General features: G+C 44.0%; 1 protein-coding gene and 2 long non-coding RNA genes across 5 annotated transcripts; 2 read left to right on the forward strand and 1 right to left on the reverse strand.

Moving 5' to 3' along the window:
- The first annotated feature begins 2,874 nt into the window (after positions 1 to 2,874).
- On the forward strand, positions 2,875 to 5,134 carry LOC116654951. The gene is made up of 3 exons (XR_004310113.2): positions 2,875 to 3,235; positions 3,308 to 3,743; positions 4,845 to 5,134. It is a non-coding gene; the product is annotated as an uncharacterized LOC116654951 (long non-coding RNA).
- A 10,457-nt stretch (positions 5,135 to 15,591) lies between these two features.
- On the forward strand, positions 15,592 to 17,255 carry LOC116654957. The gene is made up of 2 exons (XR_004310118.1): positions 15,592 to 15,756; positions 15,819 to 17,255. It is a non-coding gene; the product is annotated as an uncharacterized LOC116654957 (long non-coding RNA).
- Positions 17,256 to 18,575: 1,320 nt separating this feature from the next.
- On the reverse strand, positions 18,576 to 21,716 carry LOC6497925. 3 transcript variants are annotated; one of them, XM_044716133.1, is made up of 4 exons: positions 21,335 to 21,475; positions 19,302 to 21,057; positions 19,153 to 19,249; positions 18,576 to 19,102 (listed from the first exon to the last, which is right to left on the reverse strand). In XM_044716133.1, exons 2-4 carry the CDS (start codon positions 20,934 to 20,936, stop codon positions 18,651 to 18,653), a joined length of 2,184 nt encoding a protein of 727 aa, XP_044572068.1. In that variant the 5' UTR covers positions 20,937 to 21,057; positions 21,335 to 21,475; the 3' UTR covers positions 18,576 to 18,650. The 3 variants fall into 3 exon arrangements, with proteins under 3 accessions (XP_044572068.1, XP_001961728.2, XP_014761896.1); XM_001961692.3 differs by having other exon boundaries at positions 19,302 to 21,716; XM_014906410.3 differs by having other exon boundaries at positions 18,923 to 19,097; positions 19,302 to 21,716.
- Positions 21,717 to 24,068: the final 2,352 nt, after the last annotated feature.

The raw sequence follows: 24,068 nt of genomic DNA on the forward strand, positions 1-24,068 counted from the left end.
TTGGGGGCTTGAAATATATTCACTTAATGCACGCCCGTGTCCGTTTTGCTTGATGCGCCACGTTCTCAGTTGGCTGTGTGTCCCACCCCCTGGCCGCCTCTGCTTTTTTATTGGCCCTTGCCCCCTTGCTCCCCTCTTGGCCGGCTGGTGGGGTGTGTTTGTATTTGTGTGCTCTGCCGGTACCGTTAACGCGTGACTTCGAGTGCCCTTAATGCTGTAAATGAATATTTAATGTTAAAAGCACTTGTCGAAAATGCAGCAGTAACGATACCAGTGCCAGTGGTAGCCTCAGCCGTAGGACCAAACACCAGAGAAACAACAACTGCAGTCCGGTTTGGATGACTGGGAAAAGCAAAGGGCCAAAACGGTGCTGGTTGAGGGATGTGGTAAGGGACGCGGGCGCCGATGCGGACGCGGACGCGGACGCGGACACGGACGGAGAGGGCCTGTGTGCCGCTTCACTTAACGAGCAAGTTGATTTTAAATTGTTTTTGCAATTGGAGCATGCGATTAAATATAAATAGTTGCAGTCCGGTCCGGACCAACTTTAAAGGCCCCTTTTGCAAATTAGCCTCAACTTTAACTGCTCCTCTCTTTGGCCAACTGAATCCCAGACTCGCCAGGCCAGGCCAGCTGACATAAATAATGTTGTGTAGGCTCGGAGTTCGGGGCTCGAAACTGCCTTGTGGCACACTACCAGAAATTCCCATAAAGTATCAAGTTACTTGCTTGTGCTAACACTGCGTATACGTAATATTTACCCTTGACATTAAAAAAATGAATAAATTCCAAATGCCAAATCTTTTCACAGAATAAAGGACAAACAAATCCCTTAAATTTAAACGATTCCCTCTTTCCTTTGTTAATTGTTTTCACCCTCTATTCCTTACTCAGGCTGGAATATTTGAATTTCTTAGTGTACTTTTCCCACTTAACGTTGTCTGAGACAAATGTTTATAAACCGCTTAATTATTCACTTGGCCTTTTTCCTTCCTCACCCTCTCTGGGCCGTAAGCAGCGCCTTTTCATACTTTTCTCTTGTTTAGACGGCGGTGCGTGAGTCAGTTACTGTCTTGTGCTGCTCGGTGGCACGCAAAACAAATTGACACAAAGGCTCAGATTTTGCGGTGTTAAGTCGAGGCCGCATAAATCACGGAACTCTCGGGTTCACTGCCTGCTTTTCCTCTTGCTTGTCTTCTGCGACTGCTGCTTAAGCAGTTCTGCTCTATATTTCATAATTTCCCTCCACAAGGCCCCCAACTCGGCCATGTCTTTTTCGGCTAATGAAAAATTTCGCAGTGCTGAAAGGGCACTCATTTGGGCCCATATAAATATATTGCCCATATAAATAATACTGAAGGGAAATTGGCAGGGGAAAAGGGTGCAGGCTAAATGTAGACCATTAAAGTTATCAGTTTGTTCAGGGAAATGTTGTGTCCCTTTTCAGCAAAAAAGTATGCTATGAAAATTTTAGAATCTTGTAAAGTGTGTCGGGGGAGACATTTTTAGTGATGTTCACGGTTGGTTTTTAGAACATGTACATTTTTAATATTTGTTTCTGAATCCTTGAATTTTTTACTATACAAAATTTGATAAAAATGGCAACAAGTGCGTGGGAAGATTGTTTTATTCTCCTCTCTTTAACATTCAGCCATCTTCTTCTCTATCCTGCCTGGGGTCCTTCACTCCCAACCGAGACTCATGCTTATTTGCAAGTTGACCCGATTTTCTGCTGCACATGCATCATATCGTCTTAACGGAACACCAGCTTCACAATGCCTTAATAACTATCTTATAACTATTATCTTTATTATTTTGAGAGCTTTCTTAAAACAACTTCTATCGTTAGAAAAGCAGCTTTTATATATTTGTTATAAAAAAAAGTTATAAGCTGTGTGAACATAGCGTTAAAGTTCCACCGCAGAGGCAGCATCCAGTCAGTCATTGTGTGGTAGACTAAATATAAACTGCACTTCAAATGATGGGGCAACTTCTGTCTGCATTCGCCTCTGTGTGCGTTCCATTTTGCCTCGCTGTCAGCGCAATTGCTGTCATTGCACTTAACGCACTTGCGCCCATTCAGGGGCGGCGGCCAGGGGGCTGGTGACAAAAATTGAGGCGAGGGGTTGCTGACTGGGGGACATCCTCGTGCAGCATCCAGCAGCAACTGGCTGCAATTATGGCGTCTCAATGCGTTTTGTGCGTGGCTTTGGCAGTTAGCCTGGAAGCCTGCCGGTGCATATTTGCTGCACCACCCGAGTTGAGGATTGAGTGAAAAACTACACTGTCAAAAAATAAACATATTTTCATTCTAAAACTACAAATTATTTACAAAATGAACCATTTTATTTCCAAAAACTGTGCCTGGAAAAAGCTTGGAAAACTAGGGATACGCATTTCTGTAAAGAAAAAAGATCGAATCAGAATATTAAATATCGTTATCGATCGTCTTAGTGTTGGAAAGTGATAACACCTACGTATATTTTAAAGATTCAAGGTATACGAAACATATAAAATACAGTTCATTTGCTCACCATGTCCTTCACCATGACTCCTTGTCTTTCTTCCAATAAACCTACGATCCGCAGCTTCCATGAATGCCTGATTGCATGTCCATATATATTCTTCTATTATGTCTTCCGATTTATCAAGGCAACCCCAACCTGGATCACCTAGATTCTGCTTCCATAATCCAGATTATTTACCATACTAATTCTTCTTTTTGCTTATTCCAACTTCGTTGCGAAGTAAAAACTGGAAAGCTTGGAAAGTGGAGATGCACAAAAGTGCACTAAAATAAATCGAATGCAATCGGAATTACTTATGGAAAATCGATTATGTTCTAATTTTAGTGTTGAAAAGGTCTAACACTTTTAATTTGACAGCAATTGTTATAAAGAATAACACTAGTTTTTAGCTTTAAAAAAAGGTATATTAGTATTCTGTGCACATGAAATAGGGATGGCGATATGGGGAGCTGGTATGGGCAGAGGGACAGTGGCGGACAAAAGCGTTTTGCTTAGACACAAAAGCTTTGAATGCCCTCGGGGCAGCCATTAGCCTAATAACGCCATGCACCAACACACAGGCCGACGCACTGACACGCACACTCGTCCACAAACACACCAACCGCATATACCAGACTCCTCCACTTATGCTAGCAAAACTACTCATCAGGCACAGTGGAAAACAGAGCACAAAAGTGGACAACCAATATATTGGTAGAATAGTAACGGTTGGAAAATATAAAACTTTTCAATAAACACAAGAATATTTAATTTTTTAACATTTATATATATTTTTTTAGATTTCCTCGGAAGAATCACGGACCCATTGCCTCGCATTGCGTTTCTGGGCGGCTGTCACGTGTGCAGCCCTGCCACAGTCCTGGCAACAACAACGACAATAATGCCACAATAGTTGCAACAAACAGTGGGTGACAGACACGGGACTGGGAGGAGACTGAGATGGACAGACAGAGCGACAGCGTGATGAACGTCGCCCCAGCTTCGTTACAATTAACATAAATAATAGCCAAGTGGTCGCTTGCTGTCGTTGTTCTCGTTATGCTCTTTGTTCCTGATGTGGTTGTTGCTACTGTTACGCTTATTGTTGTTGTTGCTGAAAAGTGGAAATATATTTTTCACTTTTCATTTCTAATTATGACGCCTGGGACATGCTCCAAATGCCACAAACAAAATGTTTTGTTTTCTGCATTTTGTTGTGCGGTCACAGAGTGAAAGGTGCGTTAAAATTGTAAAACGTATACTGGCATGGTAATTAGTTTTGATAGGCCTCTTATGTCCTGCCGCCCTTTAATTGGCGGTCAAATTTGAAACCGTGTAAATGGACTTTTGGAAAACAGTGCATTGTGGAAGCATTATATTTTACAATTTGGACCGCATGTGCTTCCGCCATATACATAAATTTGAATTTCAAGTTCTATTTTAGGGCGCCCAAACAATGTAGCTCCACTCTCGCACTTCCCATTGACGTCTCGCCTTTTTCCAATTCCGATTTAGCTGTTCGTTCGGCTTAAAGAGACAATTGTGGGCCACACGCCCAAAAACAGTTACTCGAAAGCCGCCCAGAAAAACATTTTCGTCGCTGTCCAAACTCCGTTTGAAGAGTTACCCCAAGCAGTCAAAAGCTTTACTGCTTTTCCCCGTCCTTCGTCCTGATTTTCTCCCAGCCCCTCTGCTCGTCGTCCTGTAATGCCGCTCATTCCTCAAAATGTATGTGGCAACGTATGGTGGAAGCATTTTGTGGCATTCCATTGCTGATGCAGTAAGAGCAGCTTACGTTACGTATACGCAACGTCTGAGGTTTGGCAATAAAATTGCACATTGTTGTCCCCAACTTGTTGTTGCCGCGGCCGCTGCTGCCTTGCTGCCTGCTTTTGCTCCTGCTCCTGTTTCTGCTCTTGTTGTTGCTGTGAAAATTCCAACCATTGCAAGATTTATATGTTCCAGCCCTCTTAAGTGGTAGTCAGACATTGGTTTTAGGACCCCACGCCTTTCTCCCCTGCGTCGTCCTGCGTATTTTGTGCCCTGGATAAGACGACTTTATAAGTCTAGACGAGATGGAGTTGGGTGTGCTTGGTGACATTCAAATGCCGAGTTAAATTTCCCGCCAGCTGCCGAGATTTATGCGGGCTGGCAGCCTCTTCCGAAATCCCAAACCGAATCCCCGTCCAGGGTCAAGCATTTCTGAGGCTGCATAGTTTTCGGGTCGGGTGGCCAATGAACAAGGAAAGCAAAAAAATACCAAACTTTCTGCCAACATTTCCTACATATAAAATTCTGCTGTCTTCTGCTATATTTATATTTATTTCTTTTGGCCAGATTATTGAGCAAGTTTTCTGGTATTTTGAGCACAACTTATGGTGCAAAAATTGAATTGAATTGGGTACTCAGGAGGCAGAAAGGCTCTGCACCAGAAGCGGGTCCAAGTCGGAGTTTCTCGTGCCAACTTCCTACCAACCGAGCGGGCTAAAGGAGCGATTAGGGAGGGCCAGGACATCGGGCCAGAGGAGCGGAGGAGCTAAGGAAGTCGCAGACTGTGCGGACGAAAACTTTTATGCTTTTACACTCAACTTCCGTTCCACACACAAAATTTGTTTAATTAAAATTTTTGTGCAAAATCTGTAAATTGTTTCTGGGTTCGTTTCGTTTGCGCATCGCTTCTCCTGGTTTTCGTTCTTAGTTTTCTTTCCCAAAAAATAGTTTTGACAACACACAAAATTATTGCCACCAACTATGGAAATTGTTTAATTATGGCACAAGGGTCGAAATCAATGAAGTGAACTGCCGAAGGACGAAGGACTAGGACAAAGTCTATAGTTCTACTGAAGGACTTCAGTTTATAAAGTTCGAAGACTCGTTCTCTATTCGATTAATAGATAATATCCCTCTGATTGTCTAACAAATTTCATTGTATCCTTCAATCTGTTGCCCCATTCTCCCCAGTCTGTTTATCAATCCGGGATACCTTCTTCATCAATTATTCACTAATGCGCGCATAATATAGTTATATAATTGTGACACGAACTGCCATTGTTTTTGTTTTGGAAGTATCTCCCCTGCGCCCCACGAATGTCGCAGAAAATCCATCAATTTATCATGCCAAACGAGGGGGAGTTGGACACAGAGACAGAGGTGTGGAAACTATCCACGAATTCCCCCAAAAAGCGACAACGCACAAAATTATTCAAGTCAATGAACAATTTAATTTATCATTAATATAAAATCCGCCACAACCCAGGACCAGGAGTGGGGCGACCGTGGAGGGGAGACGTGTCGCCTTGGCGTGCTGCCATCGCATGGCACTTGAGCTAATCTCATATATCATCATCGCCGGGATCTGGTAACGAATGACAGGAAACCGAACCGAACAGAACAGACCAGAACCAGAACCGAGCCACACTAAAGCGACCCCACTCGCTTCTCGTTTTTCGCATTTCGTCCTGTCTCTCTGGCTCGTCGAACAATTTTTCTAATATGTTTGATTTTACTTTCAAATGGGCGACCTCTGCGCTGAGGCCATATCCGATCCCCCGCACTCAGACCCTCGGTGTGCCATAATTCTGGCCGGGAAAGTTGCTGGCATCAGCAGCAGAACCGGAAAATGCACTGCGAAAATTATGTTTCCCTCCGAGTAAAATGTGAGTAATGTATAGTCATAGATGGGTTAATAAATGTCCTTCATTGCAGGCTACAGGACTAGAAAATTCTACAACTTTGTATATTTAGGAACTATATTTTTTCCAAGTGATGGCAAGCTGGGTGGCCTGCAGAAGTCTGACCATTAATACTCAATTGGCTGTGCTTCCCGTGTGGATTGTGGTCGTGGTTGTAACTGGCCTCGCCCCCAGGACCGCCGGCTCCCCCGCAATTCCTCAATTTCCTCGAGTCTCGCCCTATCTATTCTATAGGATACTCTACTGGGCTGGCTGCCGTCGTCATCTTTGTCGTCTTGTGCTGACACTTGAATTGAATCGAAATTGGTTATTAGCAATTCTTACGAGAATCCCAACGACTCCGGCGACATCGGGAAGAAAACTGGAAGCAGAATGCCGGTGCGAAGACACCGAAGACCGAAGAGGATGGCCGGCTCCTCTTGAAAGGCGAATATGTTGAAAAAATGAAATTGGACAAGTTGGTAGAACGGTGTTTCAATTGGCCACGACCGGAATGGGTGTCCCTTTTGATGGTGGTCCGGAAAATCTTTGAAAATTATTATAAAATTATAATAATATAGGTACTTTTTCCTTTCATCCTTCTTATGTTTAGAGAACGAAACTATGTCTTATGTCACTGAAGCATTGATTATTTTGGGGACACAAGTAACACAGTCTCACCCGATTCATGGCCAACACATAAAGCTGGCAAGGAGCTTGTATGAGGATATATTGTGCCGGATGTGGACGTGTGGGTATCTGCTACGCAATATTTATTTGCCACCTTATTTTTTATAGCCGCAAGTTGATAGCGAGTCGGACGGACGGACAAAGCCTGCCAAAGGCAAGTCAACTTTTGCCAGTTTGATAGCCGCTCCGTGTCAATGCAAACAATGCAGTGGATAGCACGCAGATGGAGGCGTGGCAGTGACAGAGATAGAAACAGAAACAGGGACAGGAGCAGGAGCAGGAGCAGGAGCAGGAGCAGGAGCTGGAGCAGGACCAGACCAGGCCAGGGCAGGATAACAGGAAGCATCGAACAGAGAGCGGACATATCAATGGTTATTTTGGAGCAAAATGAAATCGTTTTTGTGTGCAAGTGGAAGTGTGAGAGTATGTGAATTTCCCGTGGAATGGCAGTCATGTTTACGATTCGATCGCATTCGCACACGATTTTGATTTTGATTTGTTTGCAGAAAACTCACTGTGGCGAAGGAAAGAGTGAGAGAGAGTGCATTCGCTTGGAATATCTAAGTTTTGCTAGAATCCCTCCCATCCTGCCCCCCTGCCAATGGTGGCCCAATCCTCCTTCCTGTACCCACACCCGATGCGATATGCGATGCTCCTGCTTCTGGCTCAGTGGGTTCCTGCTGATGCTCGCACAAAAGCCAGCTTCGAATCGCATGCTTTATGCATAAATAAACAAATCACTGAAATCAAAAACATTGAAAATGACTTCAAAACTCAACGCAATGTGCATCCAAGGACGAGAGCATGCATTCGCATTCGCATATTCCCATCGAATTGCAGCCGTTGGACATGTTTGCTCAACGTTTTTCCGCTTGCATTTATTTTCTAGGGGTTTCGCTTCCTGCCCTGTGATTTACTTTCAGTATGTGGATGTTGGCTTACGCTAGAGTTAAAGCTTTTCTTAAATTCATATGTTTTGGAGAGTTGTTTAAGCTCATATTAAATCTGAATAGAAGTAACTACTTCTGCAGTAAATGATCGAATGAAATTTATGTATTGTTGTCTGGAAATTGGAACTAGTGGTAATGATAACTTTCACTCTCGCCAAGGCTGAATGAAGGTTATGCCTTGGCCTTTTAACTCACACGCCCATTCCTCAAATATCCCGCCCTCGGCGTCTCCTTATCCTCATGCATATTCATGGCCGACACACATACGGCCTAAACGATGTCGGCCCAATCATCATCCAATTAGAACTGTAAAATTATACTAATTACAACTTTGAAATTAGAAATATGCAAATCTCCGGCCCCCGCCCGTCTCTGTTGTGTCTACGGCAAAGTTTGGCCTGATTAAAAATTTCATCAAAACTGTATAATACTCTATGTATTATGTGGTCGTGGGTGCCAGTGAGTGTGTTTGTGTGTGTGGAGGGGTTCGTCCGAGAGAGCTGCATATATTTGCTTAAATTATATTGACATCCAGCGGTCGCCGTGCAAGGTGACGGCTGCAAGACTCCTGATAAGTGAGCAAAGCTCTCCACGGCGAAGGCCTTAAAAAGTCACAGCTTAGAGAGTCAGCCAGGCGAGTCCACATACGGTCAACGGGGAGCGGAGAGATGGGATTGGGGGCTGGGGGAGCCAGAGACAACACTCATGAAAGCCAAGCCAAGACCGTAATGCATAAATTATGACAAAGCGCAAGCTCAAAAGTCACCAACTATATGTGTCACACATAAATATATGAATAAAAATTATAAATGCACAAAGGAAAAATTAGCACATTAAAAAGGAAACAGGACAGGACTCTCAACAGTATCTTCGCCTTCAGAGGAATACCTTAAAAGGTTTGTGGATTAATTCTTCATTCATTTTTTCGATTTTTTCTATATCTTTAGATTTTTTTCCTATATGGCCCACAGGGAAGTCTATATCTTTGTCAGTTTTCATCAGATCCTGGAGCGGAATACCTTAATCGAATTGTTGATTTCCTACCAATCTGCATCAAAACCTGAGGGCGAAATATTTTTTCGATTTTTCTTCCAAAATAAGATAAGCTTGCTTATAAAGTATTAGTTAAAAATTTCCGAATAGTCTTAATTGAAATGTTGGGAATCATGTGACCTTTATATATAGACATATAGTTCTAATGCAAGTGTTGTCAAATTTTTTTAAACTGTAATGTAATGGCTATAAAGACACTTTGTTGGCCAATTAGCGAACCCATTTCGGGAGAGTCTTTCAGAGGTACTTTACAACCCTATCGTGGCATTCATTGCTGGCATCTCAGATATGCCAAACACGCGTCGAAAGGAGTGGCCAGCGTTGGTCACGTGCCCGGAGAGTAAATTCAATCAATTTGCGATGACGACACAAGCTAGTGACAATTGCAGCTAGTCCTGGGAAAGGGCATTCGCCTAATTGGACGCTAATTGTAATGCAATTTACCAGCAGCGCTGAAAGGTCACCTAGGGAGGGCAGTGCGAAGCTTTAAGTCAGGGCTTACAGTGCAAACAAAAATGAAATAGAGTAGTGTGTGAGCTGAAATAGTTTCCAGGATGTCGGGCTCAGATAAGTTTTCCGAACTTCCTTTAATTCTCAGCCTGCCTATTTCCATCTACGCATTACTTGATCATTTTCCAATTGACGGGCCACAGCTGTTCCCTATTCTTTCGACTACTGCCTGACTGTCTGTTTTCGAATTGTCAAATTAAAACGGAAAAATGTTGAATTTGATTAGCGAAGCGTTAAAGGAAAAGACACAGCTCTCTGAAAAGGAAGCTAAGGAGGCAAGGGAACTAAGAAGAGCAGTGGAAGGCCAAGATAATGAGCCAGTGTTGGGGCATCGTTTAAGCGAAACTTTCCCCATCTTTTCGGCTCTGTTCTCAAGGCTGCTCATACATTTTCAGGGATGGAGAAGCAGCTAAAATAATTAATATTATGGGATAGTATTTGGGCATACTCCTACTAGAATTATTTAATACAATGTTCAGACACACAAGGGTCTTGGAATGAGGGTCTTAATTGATACCCAGCCCTAGCAAAATAGTTATTCAGTCAAGTGGGAGGCAGCTATCATTGGCAGCTACAAGCCAAGTACAAGAGCAACTGCAGCTGCTATTCCGGCCACGCCCAAAGGAACCTCCGTTCTAAAAAGAAATGGGTGCTCAGGGGCGGGTAGTCACTCCTTTGGCGGATAATTTTGTAATTATTTAACTTAATGGAAAACAAACTTAATTTCGTGCGGGAGAACGGGATAATAGTGATGAAAAAAGTTTTAAAAATCCAGACTCAAATGCAATTAACTTGGAGCAGCCCTGAAATGGAGAAAACCTGCCAATTGGTTGTAAATAAAAACCATTTCTTCACCGGTTCATTAGATACCAGAAGACTGGCAGCTGGAGCTCATCTCTGAAGAAGGAATTGAATAGTGCATTTGTTTAATTATTTGTTTATTGTTTGGTCTGAGGGCCTGGCTAATTGACAGCGAGAAGCGCTCAAGGAGCGGGAAACAGTGGCATCGAAAAGGGCAAGACTTGCTACCCAACTTATTGTGCAAAGTTCAAAGGTTGCCGAAACGTAGAGCTAACGGAAAATTGATAATCCGTCTGGCCCCCTCGAGTTTCCCCCGACCTGCCGGAGTGGATAAAGTTTTGTGGGCTGTCTGAGAGATCCGGTTATTAAGTGCTGCAAAAGTTGCCAGCCCCGAAAATGATAATTGGGCATTGAGAAGACAACCAAGCGAAGGACACCCACTACCAACCGCCTTTCGATCTGCTCGCCGAAAGAAGCATAATTAACACAAAATAATGATAAAGTTGCTGGCAACCCGCGCTTTCCTATCGCAGCCCATTCAATTACGTAAGTGTTCCCTCCTCGAGTTCCCGGGAGTAAAAGATTTACAGCCAAACTTAGCAGGAGTTGCAACTGCTCCTCTGGCTGGCAGTTGGGGATTTCTACTGACCCTTCAGTGGCTAGTTGGAAAATGGTTAAATAATCCACTTTTGAACAGCTCAAATCTGTGGAAATCGAGCCTGCAGGAGAAAAATATTTAGCTCCAAGAGGAGTTTAAATGAAAAGATTAGTCACTTTTTTAGTCCGGGCCTTTGAAAAACTAATTCCATATGTGCTCTCAACCACTCAGGGTTTAAAAAGAAAGAGTCAAGCCGAAAAAGAAATCCTCATTGCGCAAAAATTCAATTATGGCCAAGAAAAACATAAATGCAAATCTTGTGCAAAAAAAAAGCGCCAACGGCAAAAAAGTCCTGGCAGAAGGAGGTGATGGAAAATATGTTTAGAAAAGTGCGGAATTAAATGAGTTTCTGCACTCCTGCCATGTTTGCACTCATTTGTTCCTTGGCTCGTGCATGTTTATTTAGTCAATGGCAATTAAAGTCGCGCCACGCAAATTAAATGAAAACCATTTGCGAGCATTTCAAGCAGAATAATATAATACAAACTCTAATTTATACGGAGCTGCGTCGTCCTCCTCCGTTTTGTGCTTGTTTTGCCTATTTTATTTTATTTTTTCGTTAATTTTTCTTGCCTTTTTGTAGCAATATTTTATTTTAGTTGGCGCTAGTTTTTTAAATCAAAGTGAGTGAACGTGGGAAGGAGCGTAAGCGATAAGGGGCGAAGCAGCCAAGGAGCGGAGGAGCAGGGCGAGTGCCTGGTTAGGGTCGGGGCCAGTCCATTCCATTTCCAGCTAAATAAATAAAAAGTGAATTTTTAATTAAAAGTTAAGTGGCAACTCATTTAAATTAATGTTGACTCAAGCGTCATAGCAACACAGTTGGAGAGCCAAGCGGGCCACAAGGGGCGACGCAGTGTTTTTGGGTGCTTGGGTTGGGGGTGCCTGCGGAAAGAGGAAAATAGTGCAAGGGGTTTGGGAGGGCTCTGTACTCCTTAATAAGCATAATGCATTGCAGGACCTTGACTGCAAGAACCTCAATTGGAGCTGGAAAAGGAGAGAAAAATACGAAATAGCACAATAGATGTACCAATGAATATTTTCCAAAGCACTTACGATCTGCAGGACATTGAAAAGCAAATTTATGATGGTTAAGCTTTGTCCTAGAAACCCCAAAATACTCCTAATACAACTCCTAATCAACTTAATATATAAACCTTATTATTACCAAGTGATTAATCTCGAATGGAAGTACTAAAGACCTAAAATCTTGCAAATCAATTCTAGACTGCCAATGCCAATATCCGGACGATGAGAGCGGGCTAAATGTTTCTGCAAATTTGTTTGATCACTATGTGTTAATTTTGATTGCCAGACATTGGCAATTAATTACAATTGAAGCTGCCCCACACAACTGCACACTGCCGGTGGCATGCAGGTAAAGTTTGGAACTCGGCCCGAGTTGTCAGGAGTTGTCAGCTCACTGTCCACGCATATTAAATTTGTTTGCCGAGCTTTATTGAACTGTTTGCCATGGTGGGGCGCCTCCAGCCCGCAGGGGGATCGAGGGGCACACACTTAGACCATTGACTGCTCGCCAATTTGAATTGATGTATTTACGTCCGCCTGCAATTTGGAACGTGTGCATGGAATATAGATTTCGCCCCCGAAATGCTCTCCAATGATGCAGTCAACCGATTCCCATTCTGGTTCGAGTACCAGACTCAGCCAGTCGCTCATTTTGCCAGTTGTGTCTCTACATGCACTGTGAGAAAATAAAAAGGGATAATGGTATCATTATTAAATAACTTAAATACTTAAATACAATTTATATCAAACTAGTGACATTTTCATATACTTTTTATATATTTTTATATATACTTTTTATATATTCTGCTTTCTTTAAACGAAGGATAATCTTCTAATAAATACAATACGTTTTCTTGGTGTATGCACACACTCCAGAGTACATCCCAGGGCAGTTGTATTGCTTTAATTTCATCATCACACCCGCTCGTGCCTCGAATGCATGCAAATTTTGCCACCTTTCCACAAATTTTCCCCCAGTCTGGCCGTGTGTGCAGGTAGGTGTGTGGAAGGAGTGTGTGTGCCGGAGAATTCCCACAGCTCAGTCAATATTATTGATCAGGCGTCAGATTTTGTGAGGCCTCAATCGGAGTCAGTTGCACACACCAATTGTGGCAAATTTTCATAGCTCGGTCCTCCTCACAGTCCCCGCTCGTCGGTTGTGCAATTTCCGACTGAAAGCCTTAAGCCATGAGACGGGGCAGTAATCGCCCCCGGCGAGGGACTTACGAGCAATTAGCGTTGGCCCCGATGGGAAGAAATCAATGGACACCAGAATTTATAGAGTTCCCATGGAGGTTTACGTATAAAACGTAAACTAAACGAGTACCTATACGACTATGCTTTCAATCTTGGTATCCAGAATTTTCCTATAGCTACTGAGACTGAGAGTTAAAGCCACCGACGCGATATGAAATAACCTTAGCCCCAACCACCTCCAGTCCACCATTTTTCTCCGGGGGCGTTTCGATTGCGTAGTTGGTAGTAAAAATGAGTTGGCATTTTTTTGCTCTATTAATTTTTGTTGCCCCTAACTAGCGGCAGGCAGAGGCCTAAGCCCGAGGCCTTAAGGCCTGTAAAATTTAATTGAGAGCGGGCCAGAGGCCCAGGGCCTCGGGAAAGTGACGCCGAGGACAAGGCTGGGAAAGTGAGAAATAGAGAAATGGAGAAGAGAAACAGAAATAGAGTAAGCCAAGCCAGACCACTTCCGCACGCACATCTACACACACCACTCGGAATTTGCGAAGGTTCCTTATTAATAAAACAAATACCGGAAGGAACCAGAAAGAATTCGCTTCAGCGTCGAAAGTTTAAATACTCTGCAAAGGATAAAATAAATGATGGGGAAAAATTTACCATTCCTCAGGAAGAATATAAAAAATAGGAAAGAAAACGGAGACGAAGAAAGTAGAATTTTTTCTTGGTATTGCTTTATAAGCCATATTTTCAATAACCCAGAACCGAGAGATGGCAGCACAGAACTGACAAAGTTTCTTGTGCTTTTCGCAACTTTCTTCTACTCATTCAGCCTTAAGCCCACTTTCTCCACCCCCCCAACTGACTGTCTTTTGGCATTCGCCTGGGTTCGCCTATTATTTGCGCATTTTATTTCCATTGAACATTTCATTGACACTTTGACAGCAGCATTGACATTTGCGTGACTCGGGTGATTAGAATATGCGCCTCCCAAGCTCCTTTCTTTCTGCCGTCTCTTTCACTAGCAGTCCTGCCGTCTCTTTCAGCCCATTCGCCATTCAATCTTATTATGCTTCGACTTAGTTTTTCATTGCTGCGCCATTTTATGGCCAAGGGACTTAGTGTGTGCAATTAATTTTATTTCACTAACAATGAAATTTAAGTATGGGGCGAGGGAACTTTAAAATTAACTTTTTTGTTCAAGTAGCTGTCTATAATAGGATGTAGTTTTAAATAACAAAGGTTATCCTTGTAATCTTCTAATAATACATGCCAAAAATTTAAAGCCATTTAAAGTGATTCTTCTTTAAGTTTTTTGTGTCAATAAGTACCCATACCCCTACATAACTTTCCTCAAATCGATTCAGCCTCGAACGCCTCGAGAATACACATCTGCTGTTGTTCTCTGAAATTTATCTGACTTGTAATCCAATTCGCTTTGCATGTCGCCCCGTGTCGCCAATTTAATGGTGCCACATCTATACATTCGTGTAGGTACAACTATATATACCCGGCATATCCCGGAATAGAAGCTGCTTCAACCTGGCCTAGAGATAAACGATTGTCGCTTAGAGTCCTTGATGTGCCAATTTTCATAGCTGATGTCGTTCTTTGGTTGCCACTTCATGACTGCCTGCGAAATCGCCTCAAGATGTTGACAGTCTTTGCATCTTATTGCAAGTTGCAGAGCCAGTCGCTTATGCAGACAAATGTTGTGCTTTAAGGCGAATGACCGACGCGAAAAGGAAACCACAATTTTTCCGGCTTATTTAATTTGTTGCAACAAAGTGTACCTCGAAATCGAGTTATTATAACTCGGTTTCCGGCTGTTGCTTCAGAATTTTATTGCGTTTTTGGCAGGCTGCTTCAAATCTACTTTGGCCGGGCTAACCAAATAAAAAACCAATATGAACTTAATAAATGAAATCAAGAGCGGAATTGTTTGTATTTTACAAACAGCTTTGGTTGCTTTTTTGGGGGAGATGGGTGGCCATCTAAGTCTAAGTTAAATTACTGGACAGAAGCACCCTTATTACCAAAGTTAAATACTTTAGTAATGACTCATTTAACTTTCAGTGCCACCTGACAAGCCATTTTGCCACAATCAGCCAACTAATTGCCCAACTCCCGACTCATTGGAACATTTGCAGATGTGTCATAACCCCAGGACTGTCTTTGTTCTCCACCGACAATACAGAAGCTAATGCAGTGACATAACCAGCCATCCATCCATCCATCTATCCATCCAACCATCATGCATCCATCCAAGCCATTCATCTCTTGTTAACTAAACACAATCGAATGACGGACAAAAGGCGTTGGGAGAATGGAATTGCAATATTACGTATACGCTACGTGGTCTGCCTGGCACACTGACTGACTGACTGACTGCCTGACTGACTATCTGTTTATCTGCCTTTGCACTTTAGTTTTTTATGCTCCAGCCGTAAGCCTGGGGCATTTAATTGAACAAGTGAGCACTTTATTAAAATGTCACTCAACTGTGTTTAGTGAGCTCCGAAAAGCAGGAGGACTGTTGTGGAGCAAGCTGACTTGGGGATTGCCGACGACGTGGTCTGTGCAAATTTTATTACAGCTGTGTCAGGCATTTTGACAGCAGGTTTCACCTACATTTAACACCGGGAGCACAAAAAACAATCATATTTTCAATTTCGACTCAATGGTTACTCTGTACTGTAAGTTTTCATTTAAAATGTTTGAATCTCATTGCTAGAATAAGAATTCCTACTCTTTGTAGCTGACTCTTTGTGCCTTTGGAATACAACTTTTAATAGCACGGCCTGCTGTGACTAATTTCCTTTGAAAACCTGGCATACCCTTGTAGCTTCACGGATTACCTCTTCTAGAAAAAAAAGTGGAAACAACAACTAACCGGAACGGGAGCAGTTGCAGTCACGGATGCCGCAGTCGACTTGGACTGCATTTAGCGTATGCATATTTAATATTTCCCAGGCAAGTTGCAACCAACAACAAATACAACAACGGCTGAAAAAACTCCAGAAACTCTCCAGCCAAAGCCAAGGAACAGTAGCGAAAAAAGGGTTCCAAACTGGAGTACAAAAAACGGGGGGAACACAGCTCATACTCGTATATCATTTGACCCTGCTGGCAGTCACCCTCTCTAGTCCTCCCTCTTCGCGTATCCTTTTTCCTGCTAACAAGAAGCAAACAACAGGAAACCAAAGCGGGAGAGGTGGCGGGCAGGAGCAGGAGCAGGATCAGGAGCAGGAGCGGCTGGGGTGGGACGTGGGAGTGAAAAAAGTTTTGAAATGAAAAAGCAGTCAGCATATGAAATGAGTTTATTACTCAAAATGCTCCGCTGTGTGTGCGTGTGTGTGTGAATGCGGCACGCTTTAAGTGGCATGCATGCACCATGTGATGAAGGGCGTGAGGCAAGGCGCGGGGCGTGGCCGGTGCCAAGTCCCAGCCCAGGAAGGAGCTGACGTCCTACGCCGCTGACGTCGCCACCGCCGGGTTGCAGGCGAATAGTTAGCTGGATTTATTTATAAATAATTTCCAAACATAAATCGCTGCGCAGCTTAATCAAATTTACGGCAGACAGTGAGTGGCAAAGCTACGGGGCCGCGGTGCTACAAAGACACATAATCTGTGCAAGGACATAAGCGAGATTTGCAATTAATATTTCAACTGTCTCTACAGTATTTTCAATATAACAAACCGCCAGGATTTTCTTGTCATCGCGGGAAATGAAAAGGAAATGCTCTAAAAATACCCATTTGTGTTAATTGAGCTCGACAGGACCTGGTACAACAATAACAAATTGCATAATGCACAGTCGCAGGCAACAACAGGAACAGGATGCACTGCAAAGCGGATGGTGCGCCGGAAATTGGCTTATAGATGCCGGGCCATAGATATTTAGCCACGCTTCCCGTTCGGCCAAATGGCAGATTGAAGATGCAAATTCAGACGTGGATTGCATATGTCCCATTAAAGGAAGTGTTGCCTCGAAATGTCTGCGAACTTGTGCTTCTAAGTACCTCTTTAAATGGCTTTCGATGTGGCAAGGTATGCGGCTAATAATGGGTAGTAACCAAACTTGAAAAAAATTTGGGGCAAAAAGTAATTTGTAATTTTGCAGGCCTTACCAACTGTTCTCTAAAATCTAATCTAATAATCAAATTTTCTCAGTCAAATAAATTAATTGCTCAGATTCATGCATTTTCATTGAGCCCTCAAACTCCCCTCTTGACCTTCAAACACTCGAGTAAGCGCATTAGTTTTAGCTTTTAGCATTTTTTGCCTTACCAGCTCTTGGCCAGAGAAAAGAAACTTTCCCGGGTAGGAAGCGCATAAAAGGGGGCCGCTTGGCAGAAGGTCGCCTGGCTGCATTAGCCGGCTTGCTGGCGGCTCAAGTGCAAAATCGAATTTAGGTAACGAAATTTTATCCTGCTTGCCAAGGATCCCCCTGCGAGCCCTATTTTTTTTTTTCTAAACACCTATCAGCCAGCTTCCCACTTGGCTGGCAACATTTTCCCTGGCTGCGTCCTGAAAAAATCCACCTTTTCTAACCACTCTTAACAGCAGTCGACGATGCGACGATGGCGATAAGCGCCTGGAACATGCGTGCTAAAAACACACACACTCGCATCCAAGCAGAGAAAGAAATATTTTATTTTAAATAAAAATAAATTGTATTTATTTTTTTTAGAACTTTAGACTTATAGAAGAGATCCAGAAAACTATAAAATAATATCTAATATTTTAACAAATAAATAAACCTTTTTAGTTCAGTGCACTCATGCACCTGTGCTCGCCCTAATGCTGGTCACAAAAACAAAGGCAAGGACTAGGCTAAAGGGGGTGGAAAGAGGGCCGGGCGGCCTTGGTGGGAGGTGCTGCTTAGCTCGGGGTCAAAGGGTGTTGCAAATTCAGCTGGAGCAGCAGCAGCAACAGCAGCAGCATCAGCACCTTTGCCATTAACCCAACTCGGTTCGTTTTGGTTCGGTTTTTGCTGGATGCAGCTTCTTCCTTTTTGCTATTAGTTTTCGCCACATGTTTGTGTGTGCCATCCCTCCTTTCTGTCCACTTCCCCAGTTCCTAGTCCTCAGTCCCTAGTCCCCAGCCCCTAGCCCTTCACTCCGAGCATACCCGCACTCACCTGTTCGTTTTTTGTTTTAAGTGCAACATGAAATGTGCATACCAAGGAGCAGGCCAACCCGACACGGACATGGGCCTGGACAGACTCCCGGCTCTCCTCATCCGCATTTTGCTTGGCTCATCCTTGGATGGCACCTCCCCCAGCCTTCCAGGCTACCCCCGATCTACCGCAGAGTAATACACTCCCAGTGGCTAAGCCAGGGTGTGCATGTAAGCATGTTACTATTGCCAAGCCCCTCCATGTGCTACCGATGTTTTCGTAGTCTAGTTTTGGGCCTGGAAACTAAGATATATGGCAGCTGCCAAAAGATGCAAAACATGCACACACCCTAGTTGAGTTAGTCAACGAATACCAATGCCGAATACAGCGGACTCTTAGCTAAGATGTAATAATGTATGATTAATGCTTAAATTGTACAATAATCTCTCGAATTCTAAAAATTGATTTTCACTCTGCTCCCACTGATTTACTATTGTTTCTGCTTCTCATCTGGGGTAATAAGGAAATTCCTGACATAAAACTAGACTCGTGAGCTCCCTTTTCCACCGCTGTCAGCCTACGCTCCAGGCGGTCGTGTTCGAGCCGTAGCTTCCTCACGACCTTCCTCTTGTGTTTTGAAAAGTCAACGCACTCATCGTAGTCCTTCAGCAAGGCTGGATAGTGCATCAGGCAGCCCAACCTGCGCAGGTTCTGTTGCTCCTTTTTCAGCTTGTTGTGGTGCAGAACTTCCTTGTGAAGCCGATCCCGGCACTTTTTTCTAACATCTTGCTGCTCGAGGAGCCTGGACGCCAACTGGCTAAGCATATTTCTGGCCATCGTCTCCTTATTCTTCCAGTGCGCCATTGCGTGCATGTTGTAGGTGACGATCTCACTGAGACGCCTCAGTTCGATGTCCTTTTCTTTGGGTGCAAGGATATAAGGAGGGTTTCAAAAATTAAGACTAACTTACCTTGTATTTTGATGAGCAGGGAGTGGTTGTGCGCCTGATTAGACAGATATGCGTTCACCGACAGGCCCCCATCAGTACATTCCATTTTCTCTGCCAACTGAAGGACAACGAATCAAAAACCTATAAGGAAAAATATCGAAAAGGCTTACGGTAGAAAACATCGCGTATCGATGTTGTATGTAGAGCAAGTTTCGCCGCACCGCAGACACCTCGTCCCGGGTCCTGTTCATTTTCTTCATTATGTCGTCGATAACGCCCTTTAGGCGGTCGAAACCATCCTTGAGCAGAGTTTCCTTGACCTTGGACTCGAATTTCCTTTTCTTTTCTTCCATTACAGCCTCGGCGGCCAGTTCTTCCTCCCTCAGTTTGGCTATGAGTTTCTTCTTGGTAGCGTTTAGGGCGCGCATATACTCCAGTCGATAGTCCAGTTCCTCGAGTACGGCCCTATGGCGCATCTGGCTCATCGTCTGGGTTCGTTTTGATTCAGTGATGAAGGGGAGGACCTTTCTACGCGCATAGTACTCAGTGACCAGTCGGTCGAGGCTCTGATTCTTGTATATCTCCTCCTGATAGTCCTGAGCTAGCACTGCCAAGCGCTTGTGCAGTCTTTTCTTGTCCAGATACCGGCGCAAAACGGCATCCGGGTGCTCTTCCAAATCAACAATTTGGTTGATCATGGTGTCCAGGAAGTTTTCGACGGCCTCGAGAGTGGCTACATGCATGCGATATTCAAGTGAACTAGACGTGGAGCCATCGTAGTCTATCCTCGTGTGGCGAGGCTCAATCTTCATCATACTCCGGGACACATCCTCGACAGATGATTTCCCCTCAACTATAACCTCGATATCGCTGTCAGTCAGGCTGCTCAGACTGATTTCCGAGATCTGGCTTGAGCTTCCAGAATACTTGGCAGATTCTGCTTCCGCCTCTAGGTGCCAGTCTGTAGATTCTTCCAATGCGGTGGATTCTCGAAAATCTACCAGCGTGTTCATTGAGACCTGCTTTTTTCGAATGGACTCCTTTTTAGTATATATAGGCACCTCCACACTTGATGAGGACGAAAGTTCCTCTATTTTCGGAACTCTTCTGAATTGCTGCAGAAAATTATATCGCAGCTCTTGTATATCCTCCTCAGCATCATCGTCTTCCGGAATTAGTGACTCGGCTATACTTGGAAGCTCCTCCTCAGTATCCTTACGCGAAGCGGGTGAAGGCCGTTTTGAGCTCTTTGATGAAATCGGTTCAAGATTATCTAAGGATTCTGACAGCTCGTCAAAATGAAGTGGGTCTGCCTCACTAATAGCAGGCGTTTCTTCCGCAAGGTTTTGAAGATGCTTCAAATAATATATTTTGTAGGGTTCCGGATTTTTCGATATTAACTCGTTTCTTTTGCTTTTGCGACCTTTGACACTGGACACCCTGGACGAAGTAGTTGATATAACACTTGGCATTGAGTCCGAACTATCCACACTCATCAAGTCGAAGGGGTATCCTTTAGAGAAACGTGCCCGGTACGATACTCGACTCTGTCTCCGTGACGATTCTTTAGAGCCCTTTGCGGATACCAGGTTGGGTACAGATTTGCGTGAAATTGTAGATCTAGTACTACGTGCTGATCTAGAAGAAGTTACTGATCTAGCAGACACAGATCTAGGTACAGATCTACCTACAGATCTGGCAGAGCCAGATCTAGGTATAGTTCTCGAAGATACAGTTGTTAGATTTGACATCGGTTTTTGGGAGCTGGTCGAGGTTTTATCTTTATTCCCCTTATTATGTTGCATTCGGAGGGGTGGTGCAATCGCGGCGACCACGGTCTTTTTGGGTTCCTTTTTTAGCCCCTTCTTCTTAGTTTTCTTCTTTGTGTGCGCACTCTTCTGGGAGCCTTCGGGGGAAAATGATTTCCTTTGGGAATGGAAGTTAGTAATTTTTTCCTTTAAAGATCTTTCGTCGTGCGAGGAAACTGATTGTGAGCCAGAGTTGGCAGTTACCTCAGATAGTCTTACATTTTGCTCAATATCCGGTTTTGATTCATTTTGCAACACTTCCGGTTCTGTTTCAAAATGCAACATATCCGGTTCTTTTGCATTTTGCAATGCAACTGGTTCTGTTACATTTTGCAACACACCCGGATCTGTTCCATTTTGCATCATATTCGGTTTTGAGCCATTTTGCACCATACCCGATTCTGTTCCACTTTGCAGCATATCCGGTTTTGATCCATTCTGCTGGATAAACGGTTCTGTTCCCTTCTGCATCGTATCTGGTTTTGTTTCATTTTGCAACAACTCCGGTTCGGTTCCACTTTGCAACAGAACCGGTTTTGTTCCATTTTGCATCCCATCCGGTTCTGTTCCTCTTTTCAACGTTTCCGGTTCTGTTCCCTCCTGCAACATATCCGGCAATTCTGGAGCTGTTACGATCTCACTCATGGCAATACTAATAAGCAATCAACACTCAAGGAGAACGAGGAATAATTGCGAAATAAACAGCTAAGGAAAACAAGAACGTCAACCCAACGGATGTGTGAAAGTGTGATATTTGAATGAAAGCCAACTAGTCCCAATACTTTTCCAGCAAACGCTTTCACTTTTAAACTTTTCCGACTTTATTTCGCACCTATAACATCAATTCCAACACCCTGCGCAGGCACTCGGCAGCCTCTTGCGGCTCAGAGCAGTTACCTGGCCAAGAAAAATAGAAAAAAACCCAATATCTGATTCTCCCTTTTTGGCTGACTAACTTGTCTGTGTCGTTCCCGCCTCAGTCCCCTGAGGCAGCTGCCTGTTGTTGGTTAATATCATCACTCATGTATGCCGCATACTAAAGAGAATTTATCATGTCTGTTGCTGCCGCTGCTGCTGCTTCTTCTACTTCTTCTACTGCAGCTATAAAAAATAGAAGGATCTGGGGACGAGTGCCGGAAAATGCGGAAGGGGAAGGGAGTGCGGAAAACTCAGAGGTTCGAGGCTTCTGGGCTTTCGTCTGCATTGCTTGCCCCGGGGCCGTGGCGCCACCCATTGTCGCTCAAGTGTTTCGGCAAACTGGCTTGCCATCTGTAAGGAAAGTGATGGCAAACGAGAGAACTAGTCTGTGGAAGCGGCAGAAGAGGGATTGGCCAGAAGGATATCTGTCTATATGGAGAAAGGGGTAGCCTGCAACAACAGATCATGACGGACTTGAGATTCAGAAATAATGGCAATTGAACCATTAGATGTATTAACTAAAAAGAGAAATAAATCAGAAACGAATCAGGGAACAAATAATATAATAATGTTCTCCTATCACTGGGTAGCTGCCATTCGGTAACGCCTCAGTGACACCTTTTTGTGGCCTTTAGTTTAGTTTGATGCTGCTGCCACGGCTGCTGGTGCATATTCGTAAATTCGTTTACGTTTACCTAGCTCGCTGGCACCCCTCCGTCCGCCCGCGCTGCCGTTGCCGTCCCTTTGGGCCACCGCCATCAGCTAAGTAGATTTGGGCAACCTGCATGCAGCCATGTTGCAGCTGCATCGTTTGAGTGCGATATATATGCGAATATATATAGTGATTTTTTGGGGAAGTGCGGGTGGTGACTGGGCGGTTGGGGGAAGCGGGCAAAGCGATGCAGGGCCAGCTGCCCTCTCTCTGGGATTTTTGGCAAATTGCCTAAAACTTTCTTTATATTTCGTGTAATGAATTCCAGCGAGAGACGGCTGCGGACGAGAGTTTGAAGCGAAGAGAGTAGGAAAACGTTGGTCCTGCTGGCCGCAAAAAAAAAAAGGAAAGTGTAATGGAGGAGAGTGTGGGAAGTGGTGCATACATTGCGTATGCGTAATGTGTAACAGATATTCCACATACGCCATGTGGTCGGGTGGTGTGTGCGAGTTCCGTTTCCGCAATTAAAATGTTGATTACATGAAGTACGACTGCCGCTTGTTTCTTTCCTTTTTGCCACGCCCCTCTCCTCTCGCCCGCGTCACTGAGCTGTTGGTGCCACAAAGGAAAACGGAAATTATGTGTAGATGCGGGCGTTGGCGCTTAGCTAAGCTTTTCATTCAGCATTAACAGCGGCAACAATGAGCAGAACACATAAATTGCAAACATTTGACTGGGACGCGATAAGGAGTCCGATAGGATGGCAACCGCGGGGCGGGAAGTCTGCAGAGGCGGTGGGCGGGTTTAATGACTTACCTCAGTGGCAAAGACGAGACAAACGACAAACAAAAGCCCGTTCCCAAGGATTCGCTAAAGTTGAAAACAAAAATAGCCTGAAAAAAGCGACCAAATTATTTTTAACCACAAGGTATTTAAAAAGAGGCATGGCTAATATTATAAACGGTTGGTTAAATTGTACAATAAACCGAAATAAGAGGTATCTTGTAGAAAAGGGCTCAGGTAGATTTGGAAGATTTTTTTACTCTAGAAGTACATTGTCCTTGCTTACAGGATCTTCCAAGTATAGAGTGGATTGTAGTTAATTTGCAAGATAAAGCCCCAGTGCTGCGTGGAAAAATAAAAATAATGCGTACTTGGCAAAGTTGAATGCTCCAGCGGCTGACAAAAAACATGCCTTACACCGTAATTAAATCAATCATACGACCTGTTGGTAAGGAGCTGAGACAGAAACAGAAGCGAAAGGAGCAGCCAGAAGGGAGCAGGAGCTGGAGCAGGGCTGGGCAGATAGATGGGAGGCAACAGGCGCGACGAAGGCAACGCCCCCGCACACACCTGGAGAAATTCACGGCCCTGCCCCTCACTCAACCCCTCCAGCCACGGTCCACTTTCTGCCCCCTTGTTTAGCATAAATGAATATTTATAATTCAAACGCCTTTGCCCGTGCCAGCTCTTGCCATTCCTTCAGTATGCAAAGCAGTGGCGGCGACTGAAGATCCGCAAAGTGCCTTTTTTTTGGGGGAGGGCAGCGGAGAAAGTAT

This window comes from Drosophila ananassae, chromosome 3R (genome assembly GCF_017639315.1).
Source record: "Drosophila ananassae strain 14024-0371.13 chromosome 3R, ASM1763931v2, whole genome shotgun sequence".
Lineage (NCBI taxonomy): Eukaryota > Metazoa > Arthropoda > Insecta > Diptera > Drosophilidae > Drosophila > Drosophila ananassae.